The 21,068-nt window shown below is 38.1% G+C and overlaps 1 protein-coding gene across 13 annotated transcripts in view; it reads left to right on the top strand.

Moving 5' to 3' along the window:
- The window catches only part of HMBOX1 (homeobox containing 1), a 192,620-nt gene that overhangs the window by 59,386 nt on the left and 112,166 nt on the right, over positions 1 to 21,068 (top strand). For 10 of the 13 annotated variants that reach the window (XM_027549023.1, XM_027549016.1, XM_027549015.1 and 7 more), the window contains exon 2: positions 19,485 to 19,564. In XM_027549023.1, the coding sequence (XP_027404824.1) occupies positions 19,542 to 19,564 (23 nt within the window). In that variant the 5' untranslated portion in view covers positions 19,485 to 19,541. Of the gene's footprint in view, positions 1 to 1,546; positions 1,627 to 19,484; positions 19,565 to 21,068 lie in introns of all 13 variants that reach the window. The other 3 variants (XM_027549017.1, XM_027549014.1, XM_027549020.1) reach the window with 1 other exon arrangement.

The raw sequence follows: 21,068 nt of genomic DNA, 5'->3' as shown, positions 1-21,068 counted from the left end.
GGAGAACTCCTGAACTTTACATAGGTATCTGAGGAAAATAATTCAGAATAAGGGGTTTGAAATACATGAAGACTTTAGCAGATAAAACTGAGATAAGCCATTATGAATCTGGAGTGGAATACATAATCATGCTGGGATGACCAGATCATGGGGAAAACATGAAGGAAAAAAGAAATAGAGAAAATAGGATGGTTGTCTGAAGCCTGAGGGTTTTGGTTTTTGTTTTTTGCTTTAATTTTTATTTTATGTAGGAGAATAGTTGATTCACGGTGTTGTGTTTCAGGTATACAGCAAAGTGACTCAGTTATACATATACATGTATCCTTTTTCAAATTTTTTCCCATAGAGGTTGTTATAGAATACTGAGCAGTGTTCCCTGTGTTATACTGTAGGTCGTTGTTGATTTTCTGTTATAAATATTAGCAGAGTATACCTGTCAACCCCAAACTCCCTAACTATCCCTCCTCCCTACCCTTCCTCCCTGGTAACCAGAAGTTCATTCTGTGAACTTGTTTCTAATTTGTAAATAAGTTCATTTGTATCATTTTTTTAGGCTCAGACAGTAAAGTGTCTGTCTACAATGCAGGAGACCTGGGTTCGATCCCTGGGTCAGGAAGATCCCCTGGAGAAGGAAATGGCAATCCACTCCAGTACTATTGCCTGGAAAATCCCATGGACAGAGGAGCCTGGTAGGCTATAGTCCATGGGGTCGCAAAGAGTCGGACATGACTGAGCGACTTCACTTATTTACTTCACTCACTTTAGATTCTGCATGTAAACATCATATGATACTTGTCTTTGACTTCACTTAGCATGATGTCTAAGACCATTCATTTGCTGCAAATGGCAGTATTTTATTCTTTTTAATGGCTGAGTAATGTTCTACTGAGTATGTATACTACACCTCCTTTATCCTTTCATCTGTTGATGGATGTTTTAGGTTGTTTCCATGGTTTTGGTTATTGTAAACAATGCTGCAGCAAACCCTCGGCTGTATGTATTTTTTCGAATCATGTTTTTCCTCCAGATGTATGCCCAGGAATGGGATTGCTAGATCATTTGGTTGATGATTTGGTTGCTGTATTTTTAGTTTCTTATGGAACTTCCATACTGTTCTTCATAGTAGCTGTACCAGTTTACATTCCCACCAACAGTATAGGAAGGTTCCCCTTTCTTCACACCCTCTCGAGCATTTATTGTTGGTTGATTTTTTTGATGATGGGCATTCTTACTGGTGTGAGGTGATAACCTCATTATAGTTTTAATTTGCATTTCTTTAATAATTAATGATGCTAAGCATTTTTTCATGTGCCTGTTGGCTGGCTGTATGTCTTTGAAGAATTATCTCTTTAGGTCTTTTGCCCTCTTTTTGATTGGATTGTTTAGGGTTTTGCGTTTTGTTTTTTGTTTTTTGGATATTGAGCCACATTAGCTCTTTGTAAATTTTGAAGACTAATCCCTCGTCAGTCACATTGTTAGTAAATATTTTCTTCCATCCTGTGGGTTGTCTTCATTTTTTTAAAAATGATTTCCTTTGCTTTCCAAGCCCCAGGTTTTCAAAGGCAGAAGTATGAGAAAGTTGCGTGCTCCCCAGCTCAGGTGCAGAGCCTGTCCTCATGACTTGAGGTATGTTTTTGTCTGTTCAGTCAGACGATACAAAATGTGAGGGCCTAACAATGGTAGACTGTGGAAAAATGTAAAAAATAAAAGAAACTTGTCCTTGGGATGCTTACGTATTATAAGTAGTGAATAAAGTATAGATAGGCTCCCTGAAATTTGTTTGACCATAGCTTTTACTTGGAAACAATCTGATTGACTGTCTTCCTATTTTGAATTATATATTAGCATACCTCCTGAGATACAAGAGATAAAGCATGTCTTCACCTCTCTGCAGTGGGAAACATGAATTCCCTTGTCCTCAGCCTTCTTCATCCCCTTTTCAGCACTCACCTCCTAGTAAATTGACAAGGGTATGCTTCAAAGCTAGTCATTTATAAAAGTAGTTGATAATGCTCTCAGAAGTATAATTTAATGGATGCTGGGAATGTCCAAAAATAACATCTCTCTGGCAACCTGTTGATGTTAGAAATTCTACTGTTAGCAATTCATGATAAGTTTCCTATTAAGTTGAGTCATCCCTAGGCTATTGATTCAACCCCAGTCTAACTACGTAATATTTCATATTTTTAACAGAAATTTTCAGTTACAGATTCCTCTTTGATCTTGTCCTCCCAGTAACCCCCAGTTTCCATGTTCTACTATGCTATCCTTTGCCCATTTAACTCTGGCCACACTGTCCTTGGCGCTATTCTTTGAACATAGTAGACAATTTCTGTGTCAAGGTCTTGACCTTAAATGTCCTTTCTCCTATATCTACATGGCTTTCTTCCTATTTAAAAATTATAATCCTGAATTCGTTCCCAGCTTTATTTTTCTCTATTGTATTTATCATGATCTGAATACTATATGATTGACTCTTTTTTAAAATTTGTCTTTTACCACAGAAATGTAAGGTTTTATGTGAACACAGTTTTATTTTGTTCACTGCTGTACTTTTCAGTGCCTAGCGTATACTAGGTGCTCAGTAGGTATTTGGTAAAAGCGTAAATGAATGAATGCAAAACCCTGCAGTATTGAGGCATAAAAGAAGTTCCTCTGGGGAAAGTGTCTAACAAACACTTCTTAAGATAGTATTTCCCAAAATATGTTAAATTTGATTTCTCCTTCTGTAAGAAATACTTGCCTAAGTCCCACTATGGGACAACTTCTGTTTGCACACTTGTCATAATTCTGAATTCTTAACAAAACTTTTAAGTGACATACATTTAAATAGACCCTGAGTTTCTGAATGACTGATGGGAATATTTGCTTTTATTTGTTGGTAAATTTGTGTAAGCAGTAATCTGGGCATCAGGGTTTCTGGCTCCAATTATCAGATTTTTTTTTTCCCCCTCTGTAAGCTGAGGTATTTAGGAAAGATTGTTAACATCAATTCCAGTTTAATATAAGATTTTATGAGTCACTTTATTCTAGCTTAATGAAGTATCTTACTTCAATTCCATTGTTATTTCATTTATTAAACCTGGGAAAACTGCTGAGATAGGGGAAATGCAAAATGGTAAGGAAGATATTGGATCATCCAGAAATGCAGAATCACAAGTTACTGTTCTGGAAATTATCAGTGTGTTAATATAATCTTCCTGCAGAAGAGAATAGAGGCTTCAAAGGCACATGAAAGTTTGAGCAATAGATGGGAGCATCTGGATTGGTTCTGTGAGTAAATTGTTATATTTTAACGTTGAGATATTCTAGATGTATGCCAATAGTAATGTTTTTTATGTGTCTTTGTTTTGGGGATATTTGAATGGTAGTCACACAGACTTTAAAATTTATTTATAATGATGACAGGAGACTCTTGCTGTTCAAATCGCTGTTTTCCTGTGGTAGTGAACTCTGGAGAACTGTCTTGGCCTATTCAACATGGAACTCTTGGACTGCTGAGTTCTCCATCCAGTATTGTTAGCTCCCTAAGGGACATCAACAGTCCTAACAGAGTTTGGCTCCAAGGACACTGAATGTCGATTGTAAACCAATGACAGAATATCTCTTTGGGAACATTAATATTACTTACCCTGCTATCAAGAGCAGAGCTCTGTTTTTGTATCTTTAGCATTTGCTTATCCTTTGGCCTATAGGACATATTCAGTATTTAATAAATGCTTATTAGTTTTCTTGGAAAATAATCCAATTACATTAATTTTTAATTTAGTAACATCTTTTTGCTGTTAATTTCAAGGATCAGGACTGTTAAGATTATTTTGTTTGAAGAGACTTGAAAATAGACATTTTCAACCATTTCTTAACTAAGCAAAGATTTATTTACTGTTTATACCTTGGCAGTAGGAGTAGTGTTAGTCACTCAGCTGCATCTGACTCTTTGCCACCCCAGGGAAGCCCCACAACTCAGTAGGAGCTGGAACTACAGCAGTTGATAAATAATCCTTGCTCTTAAGAAGCTCACATTTTAGGAGAGAGACAGATTTGTATATGAATTATAATGTAATATGGCAGAAATATATTTGTGGTACCCTACTAGCAGAGAATTTTGCAAAAGTTTGCCGTCTTATAAGAGTCTCTGAAATTGGTGGAAAGGAAAGGCGGAAGGAAGCATTCATTTTTTTGCAGGGCTATGGGAACTCCTTGGCTGGCACAAGTACTTACTAGGTAAAGGAGGACATTACTTTTAGAGAGAAGACTAGTTTGAGAATATTTATGAATTGTTTTGACCAATGTCTATTATATGAGTTCCCTTGAAGTAGACATATCTTATTGTTGGTTAGTCGTTAAGTCATGCCTGACTCCTTTGCAACCCCATGGACTATAGCCAGGTTCCTCTGTCCATGGGATTTGCCAGGCAAGAATACTGAAGTGGGTTGCCATTTCTTTCTCCAGGGGATCTTGCCAACCCAGGGATTGAACCGGTGTTTCCTGCATTGGCAGGCACTGTTCTTTACCCACCGGGAAACCCCAGACATATCTTCAGTTCAGTTCAGTCGCTCAGTCGTGTCCAACTCTTTGCGATCCCGTGAACTGCAGCATGCCAGGCCTCCCTGTCCGTACCCAACTCCCGGAGTTGACTCAAACTCATGTCCGTTGAGTCGGTGATCCCATCCAACCATCTCATCCTCTGTCATCCCCTTCTCCTCCTGCCCTCAATCTTTCCCAGCATCAGGGTCTTTTCCAGTGAGTCAGCTCTTCACATCAAGTGGCCAACATATTGGAGTTTCAGCTTCAGCGTCTATCTTTCCAGTGAATACTCAGGACCGATTTCCTTTCAGATCAGATCAGATCAGTTGCTCAGTCATGTCCGACTCTTTGCGACCCCATGAATAGCAGCACGCCAGGCCTCCCTGTCCATCACCAACTCCCGGAGTTCACTGAGACTCACATCCATCGAGTCAGTGATGCCATCCAGCCATCTCATCCTCTGTCGTCCCCTTCTCCTCCTGCCCCCAATCCCTCCCAGCATCAGAGTCTTTTCCAATGAGTCAACTCTTCGCATGAGGTGGCCAAAGTACTGGAGTTTCAGCTTTAGCATCATTCCTTCCAAAGAAATCCCAGGGCTGATCTTCTTCAGAATGGACTGGTTGGATCTCCTTGCAGTCCAAGGGACTCTTAAGAGTCTTCTCCAACACCACGGTTCAAAAGCATCAATTCTTCGGCGCTCAGCCTTCTTCACAGTCCACATTTAGTATTAATGATGGGGAGATGTGTAGTTTTATTTTCAGGTTATATAATTATTTTAGAATGGAAAAGCAGAGGAAACATAGAGGGTAACATCAAAAGCACTGCATATCTTAAAAGTAATCAAAGGCTATAATTCCTGTATTAGATTGACATAGTAAATTCTAGAGGGCACGTGGTAGTTATGGCTCTTCTGATTGTGTATTTCTTGATAAGGTGTTAAGGTCATTTAGCAGTGAAGTGTAGTAGTTTAGAGATTGCTTCCCAGAAGCCAAAAGGATATGCATGTTCCACCCTCTTCCATCTGTTTGTGAGTTGCTGCTGCTAAGTCACTTCAGTCATGTCCAACTCTGTGTGACCCCATAGATGGCAGCCCATCAGGCTCCCCCATCCCTGGGATTCTCCAGGCAAGAACACTGGAGTGAGTTGCCGTTTCCTTCTCCAGTGCACGAAAGTGAAAAGTGAAAGTGAAGTCACTCAATCATGTCCGACTCTTCGGGATCCCATGGACTGCAGCCTACCAGGCTCCTCCGCTTATGGGATTCTCCGGGCAAGAATACTGGAGTGGGTTGCCGTTGCCTTCTCCGTTTGTGAGTTAGTTCAGTAATAAACAGTGCTTGTTATATTCCAGGTACTACTTTAAGAGTACATGCAGAAAATAGACAATAATGACACAGATAATAGACAAATAAAATATATATATCAAATAGTAATATTTACATACAAGAAAAAAAAAGCAAAAATGAAACTATTTTGCTTTTAAAAACAAAAAAAGCCTCAAGTTTAGGAAAGGGAAGCCTGGATAAAAGCCTGAATCAGTTCATTTGTCTCTTTGATGTTTAATCACTGCTTCTTTAATGAATGTGCAGAAGTTTTGTCTGCAAACTTAATACACTCACAAAAATGACTTGGTGGTGGGAGAAAGTAACACAATTTTGGGTTCAGAACAAGAAAACTAATAGTTCCCTGTATCCTGCTCTGGTTAGGTTCTCTGCAGAAGTCTGTGCTGAATGTGGGGAGACCCGCTTTTTAAAAGAAGATTAGATAATGACAAACAAGGAAACCATGTCAAACTGGAATCATGACTGGGACTGTTTAGCATGGAGACTCTTTCTGAAGATTTTACAGACATTTAAAACACTGCCTTGTGGAAAAGAAAAGAAATGTAGTCTTTATCGATTCAGTCGGATAAGTGGCTTGAAGTTATTAAAAAAGTTAGAGTCTGTTAAAAGAGTATCTTTATCAGCAAAACTCTACATTAAACTTCCTGTCATTGGAAATGTAGGAGGAGCTACATGAGTATTTCTGTCTTTAAAAGTTTGACAAGTAGTATATGTACTAATTCTTTGGGAATAAAACTCTCCATGGTATACAGCCTTAAGTAGTGAATCATAATGAGTAAAACATAAGAGGAACATCATTAGTATCTTAGTGGTGTATCTGTTGACCAGCTTGTTGCATGGTACTTAACACAAGTAAACATTTGCTCCATAGAAATGATAAAATTATATCGCTAATCTTATATTTTGAAGAAAGAGTAAGACTAACATAAGTACTTCGGTTACAGTTCTAATAAGAAAAGGGAAGTCATTAGTTGATTGACCTTGGGCAAGTGGTGTGTGCGTGCTAAGTCACTTCAGTTGTGCCTGACTCTTTGCCACCCCAAGGATTGTAGTCTGCCAGGATCCTCTGTCCATGGAGTTCTCCAGGCAAAAATACTGGAGTGAATTGTCATGCCCTCCTCCAGGAGACCTGCCTGACCTGGGGATCGAACCCACATCTCATGTCTCCTGCATTGGCAGATGGGTTGTTGTTGTTTGTTTGTTTGTTTTAGGAGTCGGACACGACTGAGCGACTTCACTTTCACTTTTCACTTTCATGCATTGGAGAAGGAAATGGCAACCCATTCCAGTGCTCTTGCCTGGAGAATCCCAGGGACAGTGGAGCCTGGTGGGCTGCTGTCTCTGGGGTCACACAGAGTCAGGCATGACTGAAGCGACTTAGCAGGGCCGTCTGGGAAGCCCTGGGCAAGTGGTGTCTTGTCTTAGTTATCTACCTCAGAGGATGGTGAGATTGAATGAGTTTGTATATGTAAAGCACTTAACCAGTGAGTGTTGGCCAAGGGTGATAGTTGTTGTTTAGTTGCTAAATTGTGTCCAACTCTTTTGCGACCCCATGGATGGTAGCCTGCTAGACTCCTCTGTCCATGAGATTTCCCAGGCAAGATTACTGGAGTGGGTTGCCATTTTTTTCTCCAAGGGATCTTCCTGACCCAGGGATCGAACACAAGTCTCCTACATTACAGGCAGATTCTTACTGAGCTACCAGGGAGACTTGGCCCAGAGTAGTATTCTTTAAATGGGCCACCTGGGAAGCCTGGGCAAGCTACTGCTACCCAATAGTAGTTGCTATTGGGTTTTCCTGGTGGCTCAAATGGTAAAGAATCCACCTGCAATTCAGGAGACCTGGGTTTAGTTCCTTGGTTTGGGAAGATCCCTTGGAGGAGGGCATGGCAACCCACTCCAGTATTCTTGACTGGAGAATCCCATGGGCAGAGGAGCCTGGCGGGCTATAGTCCAGGGGGTCGCATAGATTCAGACACGACTGAGCAACTAAGCACAGTAGTTGTTATTTACAGTTAGTAGTTGTTTCCAGTTTTAACCTGGCTACCTAGAAGCATCATTTGAAAGATTATTAATAGTATTCAAATTTAGGTGAGTCTTTAATTCCTAATATCTGGTTGGTTTTCCTCACATGTCACCAACCATTCATTGCAGTAAGGCCTCACTTATCTGGCTTTGTTCAGGGAAAAATGTTTGACACATGTGAAACACCTGATTAACTTCCTAAAATGAAAACCTTTGTTTTAACCACTTCAGCTTTTAAAAACAAATCGATCACATACTTACCTGTCTTTTAAAAATGAAGATCCTAAACATGATTTGAACTATTTGATAAGTGGGTATTACGTGTATATATCTGTAATTAGTTTTTTAGTTATTTTGCTCTTTTCAGGTAGCTGTCATTTCCGCCCACCCCCCCTTCCCCCTGTGGTAAAGCCTTTTTATACCCTTTGTGTCACTTGCTGCCTTTTCATACTGTTCATGGGGTTCTCAAGACAAGAATCCTCAAGTGGTTTGCCATTCCCTTCTCCATTTCCGAAGTCAAGTGGGCCTTAGAAAGCATTACTACGAACAAAGCTAGTGGAGGTGATGGAATTTCAGGTGAGCTCTTTCAAATCCTAAAAGATGATGTTGTGAAAGTGCTGCACTCAGTATGGAAAAGGTCAGTTTTCATTCCAATCCCAAAGAAAGGCAATGCCAAAGAATGTTCAAACTACTGCACAGTTGCACACATCTCACACGGTAGCAAAGTAATGCTCAAAATTTTCCAAACTAGGCTTCAACAGTACATGAATTGTGAACTTCCAGATGTTCAAGCTGCATTTAGAAGAGGCAGAGGAACCAGAGATCAAATTGCCAACATCTGTTGGATTATCAAAAAAGCAAGAGAGTTCCAGAAAAACATCTACTTCTGCTTTATTGACTACACCAAAGCCTTTGACTGTGTGGATCACAACAAACTGGAAAATTCTGAAAGAGATGGGAATACCAGACCACCTGACCTGCCTCCTGAGAAAATCTGTATGGAGGTCAAGAAGCAACAGTTAGAACTGGACATGGAACAACAGACTGGTTCCAAATTGGGAAAGGAGTACATCAAGGCTGTATATTGTCACCGTGCTTATTGAACTTATGCAGAATATGTCATGCGAAATGCTGGGCTGGATGAAGCACAAGCTAGAATCAAGACTGCTGGGAGAAATAGCAATAACCTCAGATACGCAGATGACACCACCCTTGTGGCAGAAAGCGAAGAACTAAAGAGCCTCCTGATGAAAGTGAAAGAGGAGAGTGAAAAAGTTGGCTTAAACTCAACATTCAGAAAACTAAGATCATGGCATCTGGTCCCATCACTTCATGGCATAAATAGTTGGGGAAACAGTGGAAACTTTATTTTTGGAGGCTCCAAAATCACTGCAGATGGTGACTGCTGCCGTGAAATTGAAAGGTGCTTGCTCCTTGGAAGAAATGCTATGACCAACCTAGACAGCATATTAAAAAGCAGAGACATCACTTTGCCGACAAAGGTCCATGTAGTCAAAGCTGTGGTTTATCCAGTAGTCATGTATGGATGTGAAAGTTGGTCTATAAAGAAAGCTGAGTGCTGAAGAATTGATGCTTTTGACCTATGGTGTTGGAGAAGACGCTTGAGAGTCCCTTGGACTGCAAGGAGATCCAACCAGTTCATCCTAAAGGAAATCAATCTGAATATTCATTGGAAGGACTGATGCTGAAGCTGAAACTCCCAATACTTTGGCTACTTGATGTGAACAACTGACTGATTGGAAAAAGGCCTGATGCTGGGAAAGACTGAAGGCAGAAGGAGAAGGAGACATCAGAGCGACAGAGGATGAGGTGGTTGGGTGGCATCACCGACTAAAAGGTCATGAGTTTGAGCAAGCTCTGAGAGTTGGTGATAGCCTGGTGTGCTGCAGTCTATGGGGTCGCAAAGAGTTGAACACGACTGAGCGACTGAGCTGAACTGAACTGTCCCTTCTAAGTTCCTATGTCTTATGTACTCTGGGTTTGGAAACCAGATACTGAAATTTGAAGAGAATTGCATGTTAAAATGATAAGATATCTGAAATTGGCCTGAAAATACCCTTTGGAGCCAGGGGAACAAGAAAGAGATAATTTTTCAAGGAGGGTGATGGGTACCTAAACATTTATTATTCTGGCTTTGTACATGTTTACAAATTTTCATATTAAAAAGTTTTTAAAAACCACCATTTAAGAAAGAATTCTATGTTAGATATATAGTATATTAAGTTCTTAATTTTTATATTTGTAAGGATTTACAAGAAACTTAATAGTATTTATCTTTTTACAGAGGACTGAGGATTAAAGGGGAGAAATGTTCTTTTTATTCTGGTGCAGTTTTATGACCTTTTTTTTAACCTCCATGTGCTGCATTTATATATCTGTGTGTGTGTTTAATGTGCATCCAGCAAGGAAGGAATTTTACGTCCTCATCATTAAATTCAAAGTACTAATAGTATCAAACTTACAGGATTGTAAGGCTTATGTATCTCTGTATATTTACACATTTTTTTATTTTACTGTAAATTGGTATTTTCGATGGATAACAGTGGTTTCTGTGTCAGGTGCTAAAAGAGCAGTAAAGGAGCTCTGTAATGGCTGTTTTGAACTTCTGAGAGATCTTTTTGGATATCCAGAGCTGAGCTTACAGGCCTCACTAGTTGGCCTTAGCAGTGTCCTGTTACCTCTTCCTTTGATGACTTACTTGCTGCCTGTGCTGTTAGAGCAAACTCTTCCCTTTCTCTTGTGCTTTGCTTTCTTAAAATATTCTGCCCTTTCTATGTTTACCATTATTGAATAAAACAAGATACATACCAAACTGCACAATGTAAATTCAATTTTAAATCACCAGTGACATACTGGATTCACAGTTAAGCATTTCCTGAAGGTAGGAGTATAAATTGATCTTCTTTAGGGAGGCCATTTGATGAAATCTCTTTATCATAGTTTACAAGGTATATGCTTTTTTTCATAATGATTCCTCTACTGGGAATTTACCCTAAAGTTACACTTCAGTGTTCAAAGATGTATGAAGGAACTGTATAATGTCTCAGTGGAAGAGAAAAAGGAGTTTGGGATAGAAGACAGACTTAACTTTTATTTTGTATCTTTTGAAATTCTCCTTTATCTTATATGGTTTAATACTTTTTATATTAAAGAGAAAAGCTAGAATAAAAAGAACCTGTTTACCACCATCTACCAGTTCTTATTCCTAATGGATTTTCCAGGTTACATTTTTTCTTCAAGGATCATCAATGCTGACAACAGACTTTTTCATTATGGAAAAACCTGACATTGTGTTGCATTTTTACAACCCTAAAATCATTATTTGATATTTGAGTCCAGTTCTGATAGTAGGAATGTTTACAATTTGTTTGCATTAATGTATCTTTAACTATTGCATAGATGCATTTGTCCTTCCTTACACATATTCGCTATGTACACCCTCATCCTTAACCCCACCTCCAATACCTGTTGACTACTTATTTTTTCTCCATGTTCGTGTATGTATGTATGTCAATAAACATACTGACAAGAGACACGCCTATAAAAGGACTGTTTTTGTTGGTAAAGAGTCTGCCTGCAATGCAGGAGACCCCGGTTGGATTGCTGGCTTGGGAAGATCTGCTGGAGAAGGGATAGGTTACCCACTGTAGTATTTTGGCCTGGAGAATTCCATAGGCTGTATAGTCCATGGGGTGGCAAAGAGTCAGACACCACTGAGCAACTTTCACTTTTGTTCTTATAGGTTTTCTTTTTAAATCTCATCATACTCATTTGATTGCATTTTGCTGTTTATTTTTTAACTCAATGTGGCAATGTGCAAATCCCACCAAGTCACCTGATAAAACTCTACTTGATTGCATTGTGTTCATTGATCAAAGTATATTGTCATTTATTCAGCCATTCTTGTATGGACTGAAACAGTTCTGTTTATGGAGACAAGAAATAGGAAAATAAATGACAATAAACATCCTTGTACGTATTGTGTATGATTACTTTTGTTTCTATATGATAGATTCCCAGAAATAGGACTACTCGTTAAGTTCAGTTCAGTTGCTCAGTCGAGTCCGACTCTTTGTGACCCCACAGACTGCAGCATGCCAGGTCTCCCTGTCCATCACCAGGTCCCGGAGTTTTCTCAAACTCCTGTCTATTGAGTCAGTGATGTCATCCAACCATATCATCCTCTGTCGTCCTTCAGTCTTTCCCAGCATCAGGGTCTTTTCCAGTGAGTCTGCTCTTCACATCAGGTCGCCAAAGTATTGGAGTTTCAGCTTCAACATAGGTCCTTCCAAGGACTATTCAGGACTGATTTCCTTTAGGATGGACTGGTGGATATCCTTGCAGTCCAAGGGACTCAAAAGTGTAAATACTTTAAATTTCAATTTATGTTGCCAGATTTCTTTCCAAAAGGACTTTGTCCTTAGACCAGTGAAATGACCGTACCCTTTGAGGACATATTATCAATCTTTTAAATTTTTGCTGAAGTTGTATCTCATTATTAAATTAATTATTATTTCTCTGACTTCTAGTAAATTTGAGTGTTTTTTAAAATAAACAATGACAGCTTGGATCTATTCTTTCTCTACATGTCAAATATTTTTTCTGATTTGCTTGTAGTTTTTTTTTTGGTTAAGTTGCTCAGTTGTGTCTGATTCTTTGCGACCCCATGGACTGCAGCATGCCAGGCTTCCCTGTCCTTCACCATCTCCCTGAGCTTGCTCAAACTTATATTCATCGAGTTTGTGATGCCATCCAACCATCTCATCCTCTGTTGTCCCCTTCTCTTCCTGCCTTCTATGTTTCCCAGCATCAGTGTCTTTTGCAGAGAGTTGGCTCTTCATATCAGGTGGCCAAAGTATTGGAGCTGCAGCTTCAGCATCAGTCCTTTCAATGAATATTCAGGATTGATTTCCTTTAGAATTGACTGATTGGATCTCCTTGCAGTCCAAGGGACTCTCAAGAGTCTTCTCCAACACCACAGTTCAAAAGCATCAGTTCTTTGGTGCTCAGCTTTCTTTATAGTCCAACTCTCACATCCATACATGACTGCTGGAAAAACCATAGCTTTGACTACACGGACCTTTTTCGGCAAAGGTGTCTCTGCTTTTTAACACCCTGTCTAGGTTTGTCATAACTTTTCTTCCAAGGAGCTAGCGTCTTTTAATTTCATGGCTGCAATCACCATCTGCAGTGATTTTGGAGTCCAAGAAAATAAAGTCTGTCACTGTTTTCATTGTTTCTCCATCTATTTCCCGTGAAGTGATGGGACCGGATGCCATGATCATAGTTTTTTGAATGTTGAGTTTTAAGCCAAATATTTCTCTTCTCCTCTTTCACCTTCATCAAGAGCCTCTTTAGTTCCTTATGGCTTTCTGCCATAAGGGTGGTGTCATCTGCATATCTGAGGTGAGTGATATTTCTCCTGGCAGTCTTGATTCCAGCTTGAGCTTCATCCAGCCCAACATTTCGCATGATGTACTCTACATGTAAGTTAAGTAAACAAGGTGACAATATACAGCCTTGACGTTCTTCTTTCCCAATTTGGAACTAGTTCATTTTTCCATGTCCAGTTCTAACTGTTCATTCTTGACCTGCATACAGGTTTCACAGGAGATAGGTAAGGTGGTCTGGTATTCTTGTCTCTTGAAGAATTTTCCACAGTTTGTTGTGATCCCCACACTCAAAGGCTTTAGCAGAGTTAATGAAGCAGATGTTTTTCTGGAACTCTCTTGCTTTTTTGATAATCCAGTGGATGTTGGCAATTTGATCTCTGGTTCCTCTGCCTTTTCTAAATCCAGCTTGAACATCTGGAAGTTTTCAGTTCATGTACAGTGCTTCCTAAGGCCTAGTTGACTTCACCCTACAGGATGTCTGACTCTATGTGAGTGATCACACCATCGTCGTTATCTGAGTCATTAAGACATTGTTTGTATAGTTCTTCTGTGTATTCTTGCCACTTCTTAATACCTTTTGCTTCTGTTAGGTCCGTATCATTTCTGTCCTTTATTGTGCTCATCTTTGCATGAAATGTTCCCTTGGTATCTCTGATTTTCTTGAAGAGATCTCTAGTCTTTCCCATTCTGTTGTTTTCCGTTATTTCTTTGCATTGTTCATTTAGAAAGGCTTTCTTGTCTCTCCTTGCTGTTCTTTGGATCTCTGCATTCAAATGGGTGTATCATTCCTTTTCTCCTTTGCCTTTTGCTTCTCTTTTCTCAGCTATTTGTAAGGCCTTGTCAGACTACCATTTTGTATTTTTGTATTTCTTTTTCTTGCGGATGGTTTTAATTATTGCCTCCTGTACAGTGTTTCAAACCTCCGTCCATAGTTCTTCAGGCACTCTGTCTACCAGATCTAATCCCTTGAATTTATTCATCACTTCCCCTGTATAATCATAAGGGATTTGACTTCGGTCATACTTGAATGGTCTAGTAGTTTTCCATACTTCCTTCAATTTAAGTCTGAATTTGGCAGTAAGGAGTTCATGATCTGAGCCACAGTCAGCTCCCAGTCTTGTTTTTGCTGTCTGTATAGAGCTTCTCCATCTTCAGCTGCAAAGAACATAATCTGATTTTGGTGTTGACCATCTGGTGATGTCCATGTGTTGTTAAAGCTACGACCAGTGCGTTCTCTTGGCAAAATTCTGTTAGCCTTTGCCCTGCTTCATTTTGTACTCCAAAGCCAGACCTGCCTGTTATTCCAGTTATCTCTTTACTTCTTAGTTTTGCATTCCAGTCGCTTGTGATGACAAGGACTTTTTTTAAAAATTCTTTATTTTATGATTTTTTTGTAGTAGGAAATTTTAAACTCTTATGTCTACCTTTTAAAGTTTCTTCTCTTTGATCTTCTAAATTTTGTTGTAGAATGTGTGTCTGAGTTTTATAGATTTATGTCTATTGCAACTGGAATTTAAATTTTTATATATAATTTAAGATAAAGATCTGATTTCTTGCTAGATGATAAGTTATCCTCATTTCAGTTCAGGTCAGTCATTCAGTCATGTCCGACTCTCTGCGACCCCATGAATCGCAGCACGCCAGGCCTCCCTGTCCATCACCAACTCCCGGAGTTTACCCAAACTCATGTCCATCGAGTCGGTGATGCCATCCAGTCATCTCATCCTCTGTTGTCCCCTTCTCCTGCCCCCAATCCCTCCCAGCATCAGGGTCTTTTCCAATGAGTCAACTCTTCACATCAGGTGGCCAGAGTACTGGAGTTTCAGCTTCAACATCAGTCCTTCCAATGAATATTCAGGACTAATCTCCTTTAGGATGGACTGGTTGGATCTCTTGCAGTCCAAGGGACTCTCAAGAGTCTTCTCCAGCACCACAGTTCAAAAGCAGCTTGTTGAACTAAAATGTAGCCTTTGGCTTGTATATTTTCTTGTGTGTTCTGGAGTCATTCAGTTCTTTACTCTCTTCGTTGCTTCTGTGTGTCTGTCCCCAGGGTCGTATGGATTTGTTTATTTTCTTTTGTGTTTGTTCTGTTGTCCGGCCAGTGAAGTCCACTTCTGGTTTTCTCCTTTGTTTGATTTTCTTGGAGGTTCTTGGACTTCTTTTTTTCTAATTTTAAGTTCCTATTTTTAAACTTTAATTGTTGGGGGGAGCCTTTTTCTCAATACAGCTATTTATAAGTATTGGGAAAATGTTACTAGTATGATTAATGCATTTTTTTTCCTGTTTTTCTAGCTGTCTCCTGCTAAACTAGCGACAATTTTTTAAATTAATTTAAAGTGTATCATACTTCTTAACAAAAAATTTCAGCTTTTTTTTTTTTTTTACTAGAATAGCTTACATTTTTTAGGTGTTCCTTTAGATCATTAGCAAAAAGGTGTATATTTCTCTTTCATTCCAGTATTTATTCCAGTTAATTCATTCTTATGTCTTATTAGTTTGCTATAATCTTCAAGTTAGTGTTGAATTACAAAGGGTTCAGTGGGCTCCTGCTTTTAATTCCTATTTTTATTAATTTGATTTACTGACTGAGCAATAACATTCATATGGTTAAAATGATACAGTTCTCTGAGAACACTTCCCTTCCCACCCTTTTCCGAATCTGTCCAGTTCTCACCCTGTACTTACAGTAACCACCATTACTGGATCTCTTCCACAGATCAGATTTCTCTATGTGGAAAAACACACACATATATGTAATATGTATTTATTGCATGTCCTATGTAGCAGAACACTAAAACCATTTCAAATAAAATAAAGATTTTGATTTCTTTGATCCAAAGATTATCTAGTTCATCTTGTTTATAAGTTAAAATGTTTTTGCACATTTTTCTTAATTTTTTATATTATGTGTCTCAGTTGAGGTAACTGAGGAAATACACTCTCTGAACTCTTGCATATTTGCAGTGTTTTTCTTATATCAAAATGTAAGCTTTGTTGGTACAGAATTCTCTCAGTCATCTGTGAACTTTATTCAGCTCTTTCTCTTTTAAGTATAATAGATGAGAAGTCCAATAAGTAGGTGATTTTTTTTTATCTTTTATAGCTTACTTGCTTTTTATAGCTAGGTGCTTAAATATGATCCAGCATCCCTAAACTTTTATCCCTGATACCTTTTAATAAATGTGTTTTCTTTTACTGTAACGCTCTCCTTTTTGCAGTAATAAAGCATAGATAATATTAAATTTACCATTTTAACAGTTTTAAAGCAAACAGTTCATGACACTAAGTACAATAAACATTGTTGTACAGCCATCACTGTCATCCATCTCCAGAACTTTTTCTCATCTTCGCACCATTAAACAGTAACTCCTCCTTCCCCAGCCCCCTTTAAGAACCAGTCTTCTTTCTGTCCCTGAGTTTGAAGACTGTAAATATCTTGTAAAAGTGGAATTATACAGTATTTGGCCTTTTGTGCCTGGCTTCTTTCACTTAGTGTAATGCCTTTGGTGTTCATTGATGTTAGCATGTCAACATTTCCTTCTTTTTTAAGGTAGACTAATATTCCCTTATATGCATGTATCACATTTTGCTTAGCCATTCATCCGTTGGTAGATATTTGTTTCCACCTTTTGGCTTTTGTGACTATGCTGCTATGAACTTAGGTGTACAAATATATGTTCGAGTCCCCGCTTTCATTTCTGCGTATATACTTGAAGTTGCAGATCTCATGATAATTCTAAGTTTAAATTTTTTAAGAAACCACCATACTATTTTACATAGCAGTACCCTCCATTTTGTATTTTTCATCAGAGCACACAAAGATTTTATTTTATCCACATCTGTGCCAATACTTGTTATTTTCTGGTTTTTTTTTTTTTAAATTATAGCCATTCTAATGATGTGTTGTAATACACAGTTTTAATCTGTCAATTTAAAAAATCTGTCTCTTATGCTAGGAACGCTCTATGATACTGAAGCTGAGAGCAGAGAACTCACAGCAACTTGCTTGATCTTCTGTCCTTTGAATGTTTTATTTTTATGTATTATTTCAAGTCCACTTATGTCTGGAATATAAATGACATAAATTCAGTGATTTGCACTTACACAGGTCTGTATCAGTGTCTTAATCTCCGTTTCCTCATCTGTGAAATGAAGGTCTTTGGTGATTTTCCCCCTAGATTGTCTGATTCAGTTGTGGTGGTATTCTCATATTTATAGAATTAAGATCAGAAATACTGCAAGGCATTTATGAGCCCTTCATAGACTGTGGAATTCCTTCCTTTCTACCTGTCTGTTCCTCATACATACATGTTAAAGGCCAACAAGACAGGTCTACTTAGTCCCTAAACATCCTTCATAATCTTTTTTTAAACTGTTTCCTCTTCCTGATTCTTTCTTGCACTGATTCTAACTTCCCTTCACACTTTGATTTGGTGGAAGTCTTATTCTAAACTTCAAATAACAGCTGAGATCTCACTTAAAGAAGTCTTTCCAGTTCTCTGTAACCAATTAATTTCTGAATTGCTGTGCTCATAAATCTTGTATTTTTAGTCTTAATGCCTTTTATTGGAGAGGGGTGTGTGTGTGTTATTTTTGTTTTACTCCCCCGCCCCACCCCCCCATAGTTTAATAAGCTCTTACACTACTGGGACCATATCTTACTCATGTTATGACCTTGTTTCTATTTCAGGACTAGTATTTAGTATATTTTAACTAAACTTGAGCACGAGTGAAAAAATATATATATATTGACCAGTAATCCATGTGTGGCTTGTTGTTGGTGTTTTGTCCAGGAAATGCAATCAACAGTATTTTTAGGAGGTTTTCTTTGTGTTTTATATCTGCCATTTAGGACCAGTATTTCTCACGTCAGCAAGAAAATTAACTACAGCAGGAAATTCATTAAAGCTACAGTTTAGAATATGCAAATGTGAAAGGTTTCTAACTTTACCGTGTACATTTCACATATATCATTAGTCACTGTTAGACACTTTGGTCTTGCTTAATATAATTCAGTGCTGAATGTGTATTTTAATGTGAGAGTTTTTGACATCAACATTTTTGGCTTTCATCTATTTTATAATATTAACTTGCAATTAATGGAAATAGTTCCCATATATTGTGGTTTGAAACTGCTAATAAGTGCCGTCGGTAATAGATGATCTTTAGCTCCTAAACTGTGAATAGTAGATTTCATTTTTTGTTAAGACTTACGTGTGATTTAAACGGGGTCACAGCGTCTGAACGCTGAATAAAGCAGTAGAATGTTAATCAGAAGATAGAAGTACTGAACTCGCTCCATTATTAATTTAAGCCTGTTCAGGAATGGACACCGTTATTGGTGTCTTTTTAAAATTAGTAGTAAAAGCCCCTGCTACTTGATAATTTGTGAAGTACTTCATCACCACCATTTAAAAAATGTTTTAAACTCTTGTAACTTTTTGAAGTAGTTCCCTATTACCTCTGTTTTATGCATGTGGAATTGAGACTCAGAGAAATTAAGTCACTGTAAGATTTGGCTAGCAGGAAAATAAATAATGGGCTTCCCTGGTGGCTCAGTGGTAAAGACGCAGTGCCAATGCAGGAGACATCGGTTTGATCCCCGGGTCAGGAAGATCCCCTGGAGAAGGCAGTGGCAACCCACTCCAGTATTCCTGCCTGGGAAGTTGCATGGGTAGAGGAGCCTGGCGGGCCACAGTCCGTGGAGTCACAGATAGTCGGATGTGACTTAGTGACTAAACAACAACAAAATAAAAAATAGACTTGGAACTGCACCCCAGGTTTTACCCCCCAGTTAAGACTGTTAGCTTCAATCATGCTGTGGTATGTTTTTTGTTTATAGGATTCTACATAAGTGTACTGGAGTTCTTATCAACAAGTTATCCTGAATGTCACAATATTGTGTGTATATATATATTCCATTTCATGTTTAAATCTGTTTCCTTGGGTGGTATCTGGTAACAGATAAACTTCAGGGATGATTTTCGTTTTTCCAAGTGAGTAATTTGAAAGCTTTAAAAAGTATTTTTCTATCTTTAAAATAGATGTTTATTTGAAATGAAAAGTAATTTTTAAAAACCTGGTTATTTGATGTTAACTGTTAATCCTTAAATTATATAATTAACATTTTTATTCAGTATTTGATTTCAGAGTTTCTGAATTCTCTTTTTTCCTACAGAATGATGAATAACGCTGATCATCTCTAGCAAGGACATTACTTCCCCTCATGTAAAGCATGCTCAGTTCCTTCCCAGTGGTGTGAGTATCTAGTTCTCCTCTTAATTTTCATCTTCTCTATTGTTTTAATAAAGTTAAGAAAGCATTATAGTACAGAAGTGATAGCAGTGATTTGTAGAGTTGAAATAATTTTTTCATAGTTATGTGGTAAGGAATGAATTTTCAGATCTATATAATCTTTGTCTTTTACTATTTCTGTTTTCAGCTTTGAAGTCTAACATAGATTTTCAATTGAACATAAAATTACTTATAATTTTAAAGTGCTTAATAGCCTAGAAATTTGTGAAACAGATGGCTAGTATTAACTTCCTTGTGACAAGCAGAATATTGGTAGAATGTTACTTTAGTGCTGCCTTTTGTATGCAAACTCCTAAGCACCAAAGCCATTTTCTTTACCTGCTGGGGATAATAAGCCTAGTTATGCCTATTAGCTAATACAGTTGGTAGCCTTTCTTTGGAGTCTGGCAAAAAATACAAATTGGATAGTGGTATTATGTTGAGAGATTTTTTGTGCTAGGATATCAGCTGTAACCACTAGTTCATATTAAATAGGCCTCTGAACAGAAGTATTCTGGAAATTTCAGATATTAGAGAAGATAAAGTATCTATTAGCTCATTAAATGCATCTTTAACGTAAGTATTTTTTAAAAATTTGGTTCAGTCTACATTTCAATTAAATTCCTTCTGTTCTGGTTGTCAGTTCTGTAATCCAGTAAGTGGAAGAATGGTAGATTTTCCTTGTTACTTAGATTTTTTTGTTAAACATTTTTCTTCTCTTGTTGACTTTATAGTACATCAGAAAGTCTCTGGAATAGACCAGGTGGTGTGAAGTGTGGCCTGAGGTGCTGCTGAATAGTTGTGTGCTTGGGAAAGGGATGATACTCTGTTGCTTTGGGCCTAATTTTCCCTGTTTTAAAAAGTACAGTTTATTTGTTGATGGCTGTTCACCATAGCCATTAGAATGTAAGCATTGTGAGGCTTTTTTTTTTTTTACCTTATTTTGCCCTTTTTTTTTTTTTTTTTGCCTTATTTGTGCCTTGTTGCATCCTTTTTCCGTTGTATGTAGTCTGACACACAAAGGTTATTCACTAAATGTTGTTGTTTAATCCCTAAATCATGTCTGACTCTTTGCAACCCCATGGACTGTAGTCCACCAGGCCCCTCTATCCATGGAATTATCCTGGCAAGAATACTGGAGTGGGTTGCCATTTCCTTCACCAGGGAATCTTCCTGACCCAGGGATGGAACCTGCATCTCCCGCATAGGCGGGCAAATTCTTTACCACTGAGCCACTGGGGAAATCTCAGTAAATGTTAATTGAATTATTTTTGTCTAAATGGTCTCCTATTCTCTGATTCCACACCTAATTTATATCTCCCTCTATAGACTTTCATGTTTTTACTTGGATTTTATTTTCCACATTGTATATAGATGGCTATTATTTAAAAATCTCAACCTTAATTAGTGGTAATTTAAGAACTATTAAAGTGTAATTATGAATTGAATATAATCTTATTTTTCTCAA

The sequence above is a fragment of the Bos indicus x Bos taurus genome, chromosome 8 (genome assembly GCF_003369695.1).
Source record: "Bos indicus x Bos taurus breed Angus x Brahman F1 hybrid chromosome 8, Bos_hybrid_MaternalHap_v2.0, whole genome shotgun sequence".
Taxonomy (NCBI): Eukaryota; Metazoa; Chordata; class Mammalia; order Artiodactyla; family Bovidae; genus Bos; species Bos indicus x Bos taurus.
The sequence above is the reverse complement of the archived record's forward strand: the minus strand, read 5'-3'. Positions and strand labels throughout refer to the sequence as shown.